The 16,439-nt window shown below is 47.0% G+C and overlaps 2 protein-coding genes across 2 annotated transcripts; one reads left to right on the forward strand and one right to left on the reverse strand.

Annotated features, from left to right (window-relative positions):
* Nucleotides 1–7,189: 7,189 nt before the first annotated feature.
* On the forward strand, nucleotides 7,190–9,234 carry LOC123107023 (uncharacterized). The gene has a single exon (XM_044529032.1). It carries the CDS (start codon nucleotides 7,244–7,246, stop codon nucleotides 7,640–7,642), a length of 399 nt encoding a protein of 132 aa, XP_044384967.1. The 5' UTR covers nucleotides 7,190–7,243; the 3' UTR covers nucleotides 7,643–9,234.
* Nucleotides 9,235–9,807: 573 nt separating this feature from the next.
* LOC123103687 (cleavage and polyadenylation specificity factor subunit 3-II) lies at nucleotides 9,808–15,266 on the reverse strand. Its single transcript, XM_044525348.1, has 13 exons — nucleotides 14,808–15,266; nucleotides 14,532–14,718; nucleotides 14,370–14,442; nucleotides 13,717–13,834; nucleotides 13,529–13,602; nucleotides 13,240–13,376; nucleotides 12,755–12,818; nucleotides 12,402–12,467; nucleotides 12,157–12,226; nucleotides 11,817–11,921; nucleotides 11,325–11,466; nucleotides 10,856–10,952; nucleotides 9,808–10,443 (listed from the first exon to the last, which is right to left on the reverse strand). Exons 1-13 carry the CDS (start codon nucleotides 14,830–14,832, stop codon nucleotides 9,943–9,945), a joined length of 1,659 nt encoding a protein of 552 aa, XP_044381283.1. The 5' UTR covers nucleotides 14,833–15,266; the 3' UTR covers nucleotides 9,808–9,942.
* Between the last annotated feature and the right edge of the window lie 1,173 nt (nucleotides 15,267–16,439).

Here is a 16,439-nt window from a genome sequence, read left to right on the forward strand (position 1 = left end):
GCAATTGAGGTGCAACGTGCCCTTTGAGATTCAAGTCGAGCCATAGCCAACCGAGGCCGACAAGCTTGTGAACATGAAGAAGCACTTCGCGAAGAAGCTCACGAACGAAGATTTCAAACTCGCGTGCAACGTCAAGCTCGACAAGTTCCTCCACAAGCTCGCCAAGGACATCAAGTTCACAAGAGCATGAAGACAATGGGAATCCTCCACGATAGGACCAACATGAGGTCGACAACCCTCCTCGCCAAGAGCAAAACGAGTTTGACAATCATCAACAACATGGGCGTCATCATCCCCGACCCCAACACAATGAAGAGCAACGCTACGGCAAGCTAAAGTTCACCATGCCCAAGTTCAATGGAAGCAACGATCCCGAAGAGTACCTTTCATGGGCATTGAAGGTCGACAAAATCTTCCGTTTGCACAACTACGACGAAGAGAAGAAGATCGTGATGGCATCCCTTGAGTTCCAAGACTATGTCCTCATTTGGTGGGAACAAGTCATCAAGCGTCGTGAGGCAAGAGGTGAACCACACATCACTACTTTGGCGCAGATGAAGGATGTCATGAGAGCACGCTTCATGCCTACCTACTACAACCGCGACCTCTTCAAGAAACTCCAACTACTCAAGCAAGCAACCAAGAGCGTTGAAGAGTACTACAAGGAGATGGAGATTGCCATGATATGAGCCATTGTCACGGAAGATGATGAGCAAACTATGGCACGTTTCTTGAATGGACTCAACCATCCTATCAAGAAGATCGCCGACTTCCAACCATACTCGAACCTCATCGAGCTAGTGCATCAAGCTACCAAAGCGGAACGTCAAGTGCAAGACGATTACAAGTATGCCAAGTTCTCATCCAAGTCATACGACTTCTCCAACAACCAAGCTTCAACGACTCCAACACCGTCTACCAAGCCTTCTACAAGCAACATCGACAAGTCGAGTTCCAAGAAAGCTTCGTCAACCCCAAGTCATACTACAACAACCAACTTCAAGCCGGGAGCTTCATCAACATCTACTCCAACCGATGAGACCGTCAAGACAAGTTCCTCCAAATGCTTCACATGTGGAGGTCGAGGCCACAAGTCCTACGAGTGCACCAACAAGCGGACCATGATCCTTAATGACAACGACACTTATGACTCAATGAGTGAAGGAGAAATGGAAGCCCTTGAGCAAGTGGCCATACACCGGCAAGTGAACGATGAAGAGGAACAAGTCTTTTGCGATGAAGATTCAAGTCCCGCTCTAGTTGTCTCCAAGGTCTTGACTCTTCAACATCACCAAGAAGAAGACCAAAGATGCCATACTTTCATACCTAGGCCGGCATCAATGGACGATCCGTCAAGGTCATCATCGATGGAGGGAGTTGTCATAACCTCGCAAGTGAAGAACTTTGCTCCAAGCTGCAATTGCCCAAGACGAAGCATCCACATCCCTACAAAGTTCAATGGCTTAGCGACTCCGGCACTATCCAAGTCGAGCATCGAGTACAAGTCTCCTTCAAAATTGGCGCCTACAAAGACACTTTGGAGTGCGATGTCGTTCCAATGACCGTTTGCTACCTTCTTCTTGGACGCCCATGGCAATTTGATAGAGGTGTCATCCACAACGGCCGAACGAACCACTACATCTTCAAGATGAAAGGAAAGGAGTACGTACTTCGACCCATGTCTCCAAGCCAAGTGATCGCCAACAAGAAAGCCACCCATCGTGGAGAGAATAGTGAGAGAGCGAGCCACCAAAAAGAGAGTGAGCGCCACAAGCCCAAATCGAGTGCCTCCACGATGAGCGACAAGAACTTAGTTCTATTTTCCACCAAAAGTGAGATAAGAGGAGTGTGTGAGAACCCATCTAGTGTCCTATACTATGTCCTTTTATGCAAGGACAATGCAACACAAGCTAACACCTCTCACGCTCTACCTTTAGTGTTGTCTTCTCTTTTGCAGGAATTTCAAGATGTTTTCCCCGATGAGCTACCTCCAGGACTACCTCCACTACGAGGCATCGAGCACTACATCGACCTCATCCCCGGAGCACCTCTTCCGAACAAATCTCCCTACCGCGTCAACCCCGAAGAAACCAAAAAAATACAAAGGCAAGTAAAGCATCTCATAGACCATGGACATGTGCGTGAAAGTTTGAGCCCTTGTGCCGTCCCGGTCATTCTTGTGCCAAAACGAGATGGTAGCTTTCGCATGTGCTCCGATTGTAGACCTATCAATGCTATCACCGTTCGCTATAGGTATCCCATTCCACGCCTTGATGATATGCTTGATGAACTTAGTGGTGCCACTATCTTTTCAAAAATTGATCTTAAAAGTGGTTACTATCAAATCCGCATACAAGAGGGTGATGAATGGAAAACCGCTTTCAAAACCAGGTTTGGATTATATGAGTGGTTAGTCATGCCTATGGGTCTATCGGAAGCACCAGGTACTTTTATGCGCCTTATGAATCATGTCTTTCGCCCTTACATTGGTGTGTTTGTTGTGGTCTACTTCGATGATATCCTTGTTTATAGCAAATCTCTTCAAGATCATGTCGCCCATGTTCGAACCGTTTTGCAAACTCTTCGAAACGAGCATCTCTTTGCTAACATGGAAAAGTGCCTTTTCAGCGTTGATACGCTTGTTTTATTGGGTTTTGTTGTATCTTCTAAGGGTGTTCATGTAGATGAGTCCAAGATCAATCCTATTAAGACTTGGCCCCAACCAACCAACTTGCAACAAGCGCGTAGCTTTCTTGGCCTTGCGGGTTTCTATCGTCGCTTTGTGAAAGATTTTAGCACCATTGCTTCTTCTTTGCATGCTTTGAGCAAGAAGAATGCGCCTTTTGTTTGGGGACCATCCCAAGATACCGCTTTCAATGAGCTTAAGAATTTGCTTACTCATTCTCCCGTGCTTGCTTTACCCAACTTTGACAAGCCTTTTGAGATTCATTGTGATGCTAGTGGTAATGGCATAGGAGGTGTGTTAACGCAAAAGAAGCGCCTCGTAGCTTACTTTAATGAGAAACTTTCCAGAGCGCAACTCAATTACCCCATCTATGACAAAGAGTTATATGCTTTAGTGCGAGTTTTGCACGAATGGGAACACTATCTTCACCCTCATGAATTCATCATTCATACCGATCATGAAACGCTCAAGTACCTTAAGGGTCAAACCAAGTTGAACAAGTGTCATGCTAAATGGAGTGAATTTATTGAGTCTTTTCCTTATATCATCAAGTACATTAAAGGTAAGGAAAATATTGTGGCGGATGCCCTTTCCCGCATATGCATGCTTGCTACTCAACTTGAATTGGATGTCATTGGCTTTGAGAACATAAAAGACTTGTATGAGCATGATCGTACTTTTGCTACTCCTTATGCCAAATGTTTGACACATACATCTTAGGAACGCTATTACATCAAAGATGGATATCTTATGAGCGCTAACAAGCTTTGCATCCCCGAGTATTCTCTTCGTTTATTGCTTTTGCAGGAATCTCATGGAGGAGGACTAATGGGACATTTTGGACGCGACAAGACTTTTGCTACGCTCTCCAAGAACTATTTTTGGCCCAAGATATTTCGCGACGTCAACCGCTTCACCAACCGATGCTCTACATGTCGCAAAGCTAAGTCTAGAGCTCAATCCCATGGAATTTATATGCCTCTCCCAATTCCATATCAACCATGGGAAGATATTAGCATGGATTTTGTACTTGGATTGCCTAGGGCTAGAAATGGAAAAGATTCGGCATTTGTCGTTGTGCACCGATTCTCTAAGATGGCACATTTCATTCCTTGCAACAAGATAGACGATGCTTCACATGTTGCCAACCTCTTTTGTAGGGAAATATTGCGTCTACATGGAGTGCCAAAGACGATCGTCTCAGACCGCAACGTCAAGTTCCTAAGCTACTTTTGGAAGACCCTATGCGCCAAGCTCGGAATCAAGCTACTCTTCTCCACAGCATATCATCTACAAACCGACGGCCAAACGAGGTGACCAACCGCACACTCTCCGCTCTACTTCGAGTACTCATCAAGAAGAACATCAAGGAGTGGGAGGAGTGTCTACCTATCGCCGAGTTCGCCTACAACCGAGTAAGACACTCAACAACTGGTAAGTCCCCCTTCGAGGTTGTCTACGAATTCAACCCATTGTCACCATTGGACATTCTTCCTCTACCACTACAAGAGCGCATCAATATGGACGCAAGTGCACGTGTGAACCATCTCAAGAAGGTGCATGAAGATACAAGGCACACCATCGAGCACCAAGTACAACGACTTGCGACCAAGCTCAACATCAACAAGCAACCCATGGTATTCGACATTGGTGATATTGTGTGGCTACACCTTTGCAAAGACCGCTTCCCCACCGAACGCAAGTCCAAGCTTCTACCTCGAGCGGATGGACCCTTCAAGGTGCTTGCACGCTACAACAACAACGCTTACAAGATCGACCTCCCGCGCGACAAGTACAACATGAGCGACATCTTCAATGTCAAGGACCTCTCGCCCTACCATGGTGATGAAGAATTTGATCAGAGGTCGGATCTTCCCCAAGGGAGGGGAGATGATGCGGAGCATCCCAAGGTCATCCCCATGGACCTACCATCGTCTCACCAAGTGCCTAGCGGATCCATGACACGAGCACGTGCAAAAGCTCTCGAAACCGAGGTGACATCTCTCCTCTCACAAGTTCACTTCGATGCACATAAGACATGGCTACTACCTCAAACAGAGACATTATGCATACTCAGGTGTCAAGGAGTTAGCCATGAAGAAGCTAAGGAGCAAGGAGAATCCGAAGAGGAAGATGGATGTGAAGAAGAAGAGATGCGGAAGAAGCTACAGGCTCCGACGACCGACCAGGGCCAGACGTCTGACGATCTCCAGGCTCCGGACGTCCGACCCAGACCGGACGTCCGACACAACCACATCCGAGCCAAAACTACGGATTTTCGAAGCCACCCGGACGACCGGCGCCCGGACGACCGGCCCCGACCGGACGTCCGGCCGAAGCCCACCCGAGCCGAATCTACGGATGTCCGACAGGCACCGGACGTCCGGACCCTCGCGAGCCTCCGGACGACCGGAGACTCCCGGACATCCGACCCCTGTGTGCTGTTATGTGTTGGGCCACAGCCTTGTACCCCCCACTTCGTCCCCTTTTGCACTAAGACTATAAATAGAACTCCTATTCCTTCTAGCTAGGGTTAGCATTGGTTTAGCTCATATTAGAGATAGAGCATTGCTCATCCACATCGGATCTACTCCACGAGAGAGATTGCGGCCCCTCTTCGGAGAAGATCCCTTTGGATTCAAGACCTCCTTGCGGAGAAGAGCTCAAGACCTCTTCACGGAGAAGACCGGCTACCTTTGTATCGTCCTTAGTTGTTCGTGGATCGTGTGATCTCTTATGTACTCGAGGATCTAGCATATGTGTGACTATTTCTTATTGGTTTAGTGATTTTATCGTGTTTCCTATCGTGTTTCCCCTCGTGTTTTTCCTCGTGTTCATCGCGGGATCCGCTCCTTTCGTGAAAGATCGGACGATTAGGGTTTTACCCTATATCATTTTCCTTCGCTCTTTTCAAGTTGCCTTTTTCATTTGCATCGTTTGCTTTGACTTTTTACAGCGGAGTTGATCTATGTCGACCGACAAGGAACACATAAAGAGGAACAGAAGCGTGAACGTTTACGGACATGACGTATTTCCTACGACTCCGAGAGTCCCAGGTATACCTCATCTATTGAAGATGCTCTAAGCTGATGGCAAGACAACCTGTGTTTTTTTGCACGTGAAGACAACCTGTAATCTTAAACAACAAAGCCGCGTTAAACAGAACACGTGGATGATCAAGGACGTGGAGTCTAGAAGTTTTGGCGATGATTGTAGCATGAAAACTGAATGGAAAATAAGCGTACTTGACCGTAACAGAAAAAAGCTTTGCCCTTCTCGGAATTATGGAGAGGTCGTTGCATCAAAAACCATTAGCTGATGACATGAGCGGCGTAACCAACGGCATCATCATTTGATATAACAACCCAATGATCACAAATATGGTCAAAAAAGGGTCACCTATACAGGACTAATTTGATCTGGTTGCCAATTTTGGAGGCGTCCTAACCGAGCCGTCGCTGGCCACCCGCAACATCCACATCTTTGATTTGCGCTTTGCCTAATCCGAACTTCCTAAAAAGGATCCTCTCATCCGTAATTGTCAATCCACTGACTGATGTTCGCCCATGATGTCGTGGCAAGCCACATCGTAGCTGGTTCCAGCTCCCTTTTGGCTCGGCCTCGCCCGTGTCCCCGTGCTTTGACGCCCTGTCTTATTCTATCTGAATCTAGATGCCAGTCGTGCGGCAGCATTACATCAGGATACGGTAGAGGCTGGCAGTTCTGCCAGTGCCACATCGCCTGATGCACTGACACGTTCACGCGCTGCCTCTGTCTCTGCCGGCGAGGCACCAACGGAGGCGAGAGGAAAGGGGTGGCGGGGGACTTGCCCTTGGCCTTGCTGCCGCTGGCGCCGGAGAAGAGGCCCATCTCGATGTGGTTGTGGTGGCTAGGGTTTGTCGGCGACGAGGGAGCAAAGGATGGCAGATGTGGACGGCGAGTTTGGATGAGGACGGCCCCGCCGCACGGTCGGCTTAAAAAAGAACGAGCGTCGTCGCTGACGCGTGGGCCTGTCGTTATAAATTAAACTGATCGCGTTGGTAACAGGTAGTTGGACGGCCGTCATGCGGGGACGCGGCGGACAGCGGGAATGCGCGCGAAGTGTCCATGCGGTGTCCGCGCCGGCGTATTTGGGACGTAAATTTGGGCCGCAAATACGTCGGCGCGGACGCGACGCGGACGTGATTTGGATTTGGATCGGCGCGTTGGGCCGCCATTTTTGTCCGCGCCGACCCAAAAGGACGCAGACGGACGAAATGGGTCGGCCCTTTGGAGTTGCACTAATCCTGCCCCAACTAATAGCCAGAGAATATGTTGCTAGATCATCCATTGCCCTAGAGAGCAACATTCTCTGTAACGAGAATAAAGGAGTAAACATCTCCATCTTCCATGCCCTCCTCGTGGTCGTGGGCATTTAATTCCTGCACGCAATTGCATTAGTACATTATAAATACGCTGGAGCACGAGCTAATCTGCAGGGCGCACACACTGCAATCACTCGTCAAGCACACACTAAAACCGGCAGCGAGTTATACACGTAGGTAACACAAGGAAAGGATGGATCGCCGCGCTAGCTCTGTCGTCCCGAGCGTCTGCGTCCAGATCCCCGACCAGCCCCAGCTGCCGACCACACCGTTCGAGCCGCACAAGGCCATACATACACTGACCCCTTGCGTCCGCTCCGGCGACGGCGACGACGTGGCGCCGCCGGAGCGCCGGCTCACCGTGCTGGCCATGCAGCTCGCGGTCCTCGAGAAGGTCGTGAGCCTCCTCGGCACGTTGGCCTTCATCACGGCCACGGTGGCCCTGCTCGGCGGCTTCGCCATCACGCTCGGCCGCACCGACTTCTGGTGCATCACCGTGCTGCTGCTCACCGAGGGCGCCCGCATCCAGGGCCGCAGCCACGAGCTGGAGTGGCAGCAGAGGGCCACGCCCACGTGGCGCCCGCCCGTGTAGTGGGCCGCCGTCGGCCACGTCTTCCACTGGCTCCAGCTGCTGTCCGCCAAGGTGTGCGCCGCCGTCTCCCTCGTCCGCCTCCTCACCCAGCGCTACGGCGGCGACAGCTGGACCAACCGCCGCGCCGCGCTCAACATATTCTACGGGCTCGCGCTCCTGGAGTCGCTGCTGTTCCTCGTGGAGAAGGCCCTGTGGCAGTGGAGGGTGGGGCACCAGCGCCTCCTCGAGCGCGTCGCCATGGAGTGCCACCTCGCCACCCCGTCTGGCCTCGTCGCCGTCCGCCGCTTCTTCTACGAGTCTTACTCCCGGAGCCTGAATGAGAGCATCTTCGATGGCCTGCGCATGAACCTCGTGTCCTACGCCGACGACATGCTCACCGCGGGCTCGTACGACGACCAGAGCCTCGGGGCCGGCATCCTTGGCGCGCTCGCCGAGTCCCACGGCCTCGCTGATCCCATGATCCGCAAGATCGGCATGTCCGCGTCCACCATCGAGCGGCTCGTCCAGATGCTCAGCTGGAAGAGCACGTCCGAGATGGACGTGCGCAGATCGGCCGCGGTTGTCGTCTCCATGCTCACCGAGAGGAAGCTCGTCGCCCTCCGCGTCGCCAGCATCCCTGGGGCGATGGCGTCCGTCGCTTCGTTGCTGTACGCCGACCTCGACGAGCTCAACCTCCTCGGCCTCTCCATCCTCAATAAGCTGGCGCACGACCATGGCAACTGCGACAAGATCGGCAAGACCCGTGATCTCCTTGACAAGATTGTTTCCTACTGTAGCATCGCTGGCGTGGGACAGGCAGAAGCACCGACGACGACGGACATGCGACTGAAGGCGGTGAAGCAGTCGCTCCTCGTGGTGAAGAGCCTGACGGACATGACCGGAACCATCGGGAAGCTTCTTCGGAGGGAGCTCTCCGACATCGTGTTCACCGTGAGCAATCTCAGGGAGGTGCTGGAGCAGCGTGACGGAAAGGTCCAGTCGGAGCTGCAGCAGCTGGCGATCGAGGTACTGACGAGCCTCGCCATGGACAAGGAGGCGAGGGAGATGATAGGCGCGACGGGGGGCGTGATCGAAGAGCTGGTCGCGATATTTCTACCGGAACAGGACCAGGCGAGGGTAAACCGGCAGACGGACGCGATCCGGGTGGAGGCCGGCGAGGCGCTGGCCATGCTTGCGCTGGAAAGCAGGACCAACTGCGGCACCATAATAATGGCTTGCGGCGGAGGCGTGGAGCGGCTGGTCGAGGCTCTGAGTGACCCCATCGTCGTCATCGGGGCGGCGACAATCCTGCGCAACCTGTGCACCTTCGCCGGGGACGAGTGGCACCTGGCCTCGGCATGCGTGACAGAAAAGGCGCTGGTGCAAACGCTGCTGCAGATCCTGCGGGAGTACAGCCGCCCGTGCGTCGCCGTCCCCCGGATCCGCCGTTACACCATCGAGCTCACCGTCGCCATGATGCGGCTGGACCCGCGTTACATCGCCATGTTTGTGGAGCATGGGATGGAAGGCGAACTGAGGCGCATCGCGGGCACCACCTCGGAGCTCGAGTGCTACAACGGCTGCTCGCTTGTCACGTCTGCATTGGAGCTGATGAAGATGTCCTGAAATTTCCTGCGTCAGAGCTTGACTCTTTTTTTTTTACTCTTACGTTCTTAGCGCATGTAATTTGCTAATATTCTCTACTTTTTGCGAAACTACATTTTTACAGTTTTTCAAAAGGTTGTGCACACAGTAAGTACACTTAGACATTGTGTAATTTTAGCAAAAATATTGGGAGCGGCATTTTGGCTCCCAGGAGCACAATACCCCGAAAAAAATAGCAAATGTTTTCAAAAAGTGCTGAAACACTTTGTAGATGAACGTGTTGTTGTTGGAAGCATGCTTGACAATTTTCATGTGAAACAGAGCAGCGGTGCTTCGTCGGTGAAAAAAATAAAAATTTTGGGTGATATTTTGTCTTTGAATTGTTTTTCTTTTTGCGCAGGCCAAAATGCTTAACGTTTTTGTCTCAAAATTTATAGGTAGCATTTGTATGTGGTAAAGATCACAAAAAAAATGTCTCAATTTTCTTGACATTTGAAAAAAAATTGGCCCCAGGAGTATGTGCTCCCGGGAGCCAAATTGACTTTCCGGTTTTAATATTTTATTTATGAACGAGTCCTCGATACTTCCAAAATCGATTTGGCATTTGATTTACCTTGAGAGATGCCTTGTAAAACCATCGAACTGTTGGATTTTGCAGCAAACACTAATTCTATCTTCAGATCATCCACAAAAGCTAAAACAGTACCCCATTCATTTCACTCACTGGCTAAGTCGTCTACAATGTCGGTTTCTGCCTCTCCAATCCTGGAGCGAAGCAGTGGTTCAAATTGGACTGAATGTCCTTCTGCGCCCAGCAACTGAAGAAGCTCATCCTCACACAAAATTTTCGCGTCCTTGCTCTTCTCCATGAGAAGAATACCCTCCGCTAGCTTCTCGTCGCCGTTGGCTCCTGACAGGTGGTTACCGCAAATCAGGTTCGACTTCTGTGGACCATCTCTAGCCTGAGCAGTGCTACAGCTTGTGATAAACTTCTCCGTGGCACTTATTTTCAGATTCTTGGTCGTCGGAATGGAGACAGTCTCGTTGTTGGCTGGGTAATAGCATGGCATCCCCAATTCAGATTCAATCCTCTCCTTCAAAAAGGACATCTGAGGCTTTTCGCCATGAACAAGAATCACATGGCTGGGTGAAAGAAATTCTGTGAGATCCATGATCCCTTTGGAGTCTGTGTGTGGACTGAATGACAGCTGATGAATCTGGTGCACGGAATGGAAAAAATAACACTGGTATTAGCATAATTACATTCAGAGAAAAGGATAAGCATGAACACAGGAAAAAAGGATTACAGAGGCTAACTACTAAAATTTCAAGAAAAGTGATTCATTAAGCTGGAGACCTGAACTTACGTTGTTACTATGTCGAGCTATCTGTCAAATAGTTTGTAATAGTGTAAGTTACGAATTTGAGCATGCATAATCTGGCGATCCATTGAGCTTCTAAGGAACATACGATTTTTTTAGGAACACAATAAAGCACTAAATGGACTAGTGATGTCTGATGAGTAATGGCACAAGATGTTGAAAATTATCAACCAAAGGTCAATGTAGTATCCACTTCCTATGTAATTTTACTGTAGACTGAGAGAACTGTAAATGAAGAAAGGCCAACCTGACATCTGACATCAATATGTGTTTCCTTGTCTAAATCGATTCTGGTTGGTTTTCCAGACATCAATTTATGGCCAATGGTTCCGGCAACACAATATCTGGATGAAAGTAAACATGAGATCAAAATACAAATATCACAGTTCTATATTTTAAACAGGCAGAAAAGTTGTCCCTACTTATTTCAGTGAAAGATGAGGAAAATAAGAACAAATAGAAACCAAAGCAGAAAAATGTGGCAAGTACAAACCATAAAGCAACAACATTCAACTCCAAGAGAAAGACATCATCTCCAAGCAGGTAAGCATTCACTAAAGCAGAAGGCAGGGTAGACCTCTCATGTTTTCCACCATAACAGTACCAGTAGTAACAACCCAACAGGAGCAATTTATTCAGAGAATAAACATGTATGTTTGTTCCTACGCCATTAGCAAACATGGAAAAAAACAGAAATTCTGAGTTAAGGGCAATACCCTGGAAGTGTAACCAGATTTTTTTCTGATGGAGCCCATCTTTTAAACACCTCAAGGGAAAATCCACCGCTAATCATACCAGGTGTCGCAAAAAGTACACAGGGTCCAGGATCATTAATGAATGAACGCTGGAAGTCGCAAACTGCAATGTGAGAAACCTACAATGTCATTCTGGTAAAGGAATTGCAAATAAAGCAAAATATCATATTTCCGTTTAAAAGTGTACAGGTTAAGTTAGGTCAAAAGAAATTCTTTAACATTATAAATAAGAACCTTTGCTAAGAAGAGACACAATGCACGAGCAGACATAGTATCCAGCAGATCCATTTAGAAATTTTCTTACAAAAAAACTAAATTTCACCTAATGCCAAAGATTGAAGTGTAGGTCTTCTTTTAAAGGCTGAACTAAACATTTAGAATTTTTACTCGATTGAATGCTTTTTATATTCATTTTGCACATGGTTGACTGAGAAGCTTTTTCAAGAACGTTACCATGCTTAAAGTCAAATGGGTTGTGAACTGTGTAGCTGTCCTTGATCTTCTGGCTAGTCCATCCAATAAGCATCTTGTAGTACATGTTAGCTTGAATGGTTAAACCTATAGAACAAATATAATTTCAAATAAAACACACAATTCATAAAAGCAAGTTAAAGTTTGACCAAAAGGTGGATGGGCGAGTAGCCCAATGGTGGGAGTGCTGTGGTGTCGCCCTGCCAAGCTGGGTTCGACCCCTCAGGTCGAATTCTATGTCTCACATTCTCTCTTAATATAATGACGCGGGTTTCCACCCCCGCTGGTCTACTTTTTTTAAGATGGTCAAAAAAACACATACCAGCTGAGAAATAAATAGGAATCTTCAAGTTCATCCTTTCCCAATAGTCATCCAGTAATATGCATAGCTCCTGACACATATAAATCAATTATGTCACATGTAAATGGATATTCTATTCTGGAAGTTTTAAACAGTGTGCCCCCAAGGAAATCTTTTTCCACTGGGAACCTACTCAGTTAAGTATAGTGATACAGTTGATCATAAATTTGCTTGTCTCACATATAACTGACAGTAAGTGGGGGTACCTGAGCTCTGCCCAAAGCAAATGCTGGAATTAGAACTTTACCTCCTCCAGAAACACATTTATGGACCTACAGAAAACATACTATCACTGAGTAGCACACATAAACTCAAATGATTTTAATTTAACTTCTCAATATAGCCAAGTCAATTAATTTTAGAATAAACTGTAAGAACTCGACAACAGATGCATTATTGGAACAAGTTGCACTTAATAACTGGTGGATGGTAACTTCCTGGATGTAGGAGAACACAAGTATCAGCATTGATGATTATCTTGCTCCACCAACATATTAAACATGCAATAAAAATCTACAAGGCAGAACATATTGGCAATGTCAAGATTCAGGTTCCATACCGCTTTTAAGAACTCCCTCTCACGGGCATGCTTCGAGTCACGTACAGTTTTAGCGTATGTAGACCTGCAGATAGAAGCATCAATTTGTACTTACACATGGAAAAAGTAATATCCAAACAACGGAACTGTACTGTTAATGCCTGATTGTAACGGTACAAGACAACAAAAAATAAACCCTAAAATATTGAAGAAACATATATTTTATTTAAACATTAGCTAAATGGACCAACCTATTCAGTACTTAAAGAGGTGATTTTCGACTATAGCCCAACTGATTTTCAGGTGAGCGCAGTGGTTAATTACATGAACCAGCTACAGGTCGAGTGGTGTAGCAGTCTGGAAACATGACATTAGTAAAGATAAACCATACAATGAAATGTCACCCCAAAAAAGGACAAGATAAAAAAGAAATCTGCCAGGTCAACAATCCAAGAAAATTGGACATAGTGTAGAAAAGCATATTTGCAATTGGAGTTGGAACATACTCCGTTATTAAGAGATCCAACTTCAGATGATCAATTTGCGCTGCTCCAAGATGTCTGTCTGGTGTCATATTGTAATCCCCGGTGTAGACCATAGCAGCATCTCCAACTTTTGCATAAATCATTGCAGCTCCCAAAACCTTAAGTTTGGCACAATAATTAGATTAGGAAGCACAGACATGAACGCTCAACTCTCTGAGAATTAGTAAGCACAGAGAACAATTGACAACTTTTTGAATAATAATTTCAGGATATTGCTGGACGCAAGAGAAACATAGGTATGAGAACATACATGTCCAGCATAATAGGCACGGATCACAAGGTCTCTATCTACTTGAATGGTTTGCTTCAAGTCCAAGGGTATGACTGAAAGGTCAAATATGAAAAGCAAATGAGAATTATCATCCCTGCATACTTGTGCGGCAGCATCATCATTTTGCGAGTAGACCAGAGAAAGAAATGTTGAAATCTATCATCTACCTTTCTTCATACAGTTCTGAATGTCTTCATAGCTATACTGTTCCTCCTCTCCTCTGTGATCTACCATTACTTTCCTATAATCTTCCAACATCAATGGAGCTAAAGCCTTTGTAGGGTACTGTTTGAGGCACAGGTTGTAATTAGAATATGAAGAAAACTCAGGAAAAAGTATTGAAGTCATCGGAATTCCAAAAATAAAATAAAATTAATCCCATTTTCCAAATATCAAAAAGATTAGTACTCCCTCTGTAAACCAATATAAGATCATTTAGATCACTAAAGTATAGTGATCTAAATGATCTTATATTGGTCTACCAGAGGGAGTACTGAATAAACTGTGCATAATGATTATTCAGTAAAAAAATACCTAGCAAATGAGATTGAGTTTGATCTTGAAATTTTGCAAAAAAATAGATATCCACTATTTAGTAAATTTGAAACAAATTCAAAAAACTTCCGTGACCCGACGACATTCACTCACTTGCATCTATGAAATAATATTTACCAGCAAGGACTTACTGATAGCTCAGATTCAGTAAAATCTGAAAATTATCAACCCCCAATACAAGTGCAAATAAATTCCCTAACCAGTAACCACATGAACAAAACCAAGTACACCAACAGTTGGCACAACTAACAAAAGTTAGGCTTACCGTCATGTAAATCGGACCATGGTACCCACAGACCTCGGTGAAATACGGCAGCGCCCCAATATGATCCAAATGGCTGCAAGAGACAAACTTCAGAAGTGAGCTGATCGTGCCAGCAACTGAAACAATCGACCCAGAGGAACCATAAAACTAGTGACCACATACAAGTGCGTGATGACCACACAAGAGATGGCAGAGGTGAAGTCGGCGCCGGGGGTGGCCGCGAGGACGCGTGCGAAGTCCGGGTAGCGTTGATGGTCGTGGTGGCCCATGTGCATGCCGCAGTCGAACATGACACGCTTCCCGCCGATGGTCGCCACCACGCAGCTCTTCCCCACCTCCTGCCCCGCCCCTGCAGCACGAACGTATGCAGACTGACAGCATCAGAGTGGTTTCGATCGGTCAAACGGTGTGAGACCAAGTGGTTGGTAGGTCGCTTACCTAGCACGAGGCAATCGATGGTCATGTCTGGATGGCCGCGGAGAGCTCACGGCGTTCAGCGGGGAGGCGGCGCCTTGCCTTTAGGGGGGGCGAGCAGAAGCAAGGTGCGCCGCCGACTTCAGCGGGGAGACGGCCTGGAAGTGGAGAGCACGGCCGACGGGGGGGCGGGCGACGCCGGCAACGGAGGCGCGGCGCTCTCCTCTTTTTGTGCGTGCAGCGGCGTTGGGGCAAGCTTGGGTAGGGGCGCGCCGACGAGGGTGAGTGGCGGCTGGGGACGGGGCGGGCGCGGCTCTGGAGCGGCGCTTGTCTGGGGCAGTGTGAGATGGGCGGAGCGCTCGCCTACAGGCTACACATGGGCCGGGCCCAATGTAGCGGCAGGTTGCATGCTCTCCTATCGTGTAGCACGCTTGCAACATCTCTCTTTCATTTTTTTCCACATTTTTTCTCTTGTTCTTTTAGGTAAAATACAATCGCCTAAAAATAGTAGAATACAAATTGTCTCAAAAAAGTTAAAATGCAAGAATCCATATATCTAAGAGATTGGTCCCACTACTTCTAATTATCTCAACAAGCATACTTTCACATCATCAAAATTGTTTTAGTTGTTAGATTTACAAGCTTGATCCGATGACATCCGTCTGATCTTCACATGAGAATCCTCTACCATGCAACATGCATTAGTGCATTATAAGTGTGTTTTAAATCAACTTGCATTTAATTGTGATATACACAACTTTTCATGTTTAATACTTTTCTTTGCTTATGCTGAAATTTCTCACATAACTTAAATTGTAAGGACTGGATTAGTATGCTAGACAATATTTACAATCTATATATCCAATTCCGCAACAACACGCGGGGTATCCTCTAGTATATTTTAGAGGTGCATCAGAACTTATTTGTTTCAAAGTTTCATACTTTTATAAACAATGTCCTCATGTTTTGAAAATATAGTAACGTGCTTCAAAAAGTATTCATAGATTTTTGACAAAAGTATTTCGTATTTTTAACAAATTTTCAACTAAATAAAAATGTGACCACATACTATTTTAAAATATATGATGAACCCTGTCGTCCATAAATCGACATAATTGGGCATGGGAATCCAAACGTCGAAGGGGGATAAGTCAAATTGACCATCTATCTTTCCACCTTCCAGGTTGCTTCTAGCAAGGTTGCCTCCCTTCGTCGACCTAAATTTCTTTGTGGAAGAAACCAAAGACGAAGAAGAAAAGGAAGTGAAGGAGGCATGAGAAAAACTTACCTCCCAACACCCCCCCCCCCTCCCACGCAGATGGTTGACTATGGAGCACAAACTAAGATAGTGTCCCTAGCATCTAAATACGGAGATTTTGACCCAATTTTCTAAGGCACTGCAAAAAGATTGGTGATCCAGATTGATATGGTGACTCTGTTATAGCAAAAATGCTAGACATACGGAGCCTCACAGGCAATTACGGGCTCCTTCTAAACTAACTAAACATGCCCCCCTTCTGATTTTCAGGTGGGTGGGCCCGCGTCCCCCCTAACCTCCAATTAAAAACTGCCTAATCACCCTGTAACACTTCCCAGCCTGTAATTGTTTGTTGATGTAGCAAAGCTCCTGTTAGAGTGATTTTATCTGCTATTTTT

Source organism: Triticum aestivum, chromosome 5A (assembly GCF_018294505.1).
Source record: "Triticum aestivum cultivar Chinese Spring chromosome 5A, IWGSC CS RefSeq v2.1, whole genome shotgun sequence".
Lineage (NCBI taxonomy): Eukaryota > Viridiplantae > Streptophyta > Magnoliopsida > Poales > Poaceae > Triticum > Triticum aestivum.

Bases quoted from the DNA above. Each gene is read 5' to 3' on its own strand.
- LOC123107023 (XM_044529032.1), top strand. From the start codon at position 7,244: ATGGATCGCCGCGCTAGCTCTGTCGTCCCGAGCGTCTGCGTCCAGATC.
- LOC123103687 (XM_044525348.1), bottom strand. From the start codon at position 14,832: ATGACCATCGATTGCCTCGTGCTAG. The intron at 14,443-14,531 runs GTATGTGGTCAC...TGTCTCTTGCAG, and splicing joins TGTGTGGTCATCACGCACTT to CCATTTGGATCATATTGGGG. The intron at 12,819-13,239 runs GTATGTTCCAAC...TTCTATCTGCAG, and splicing joins TTGGATCTCTTAATAACGGA to GTCTACATACGCTAAAACTG.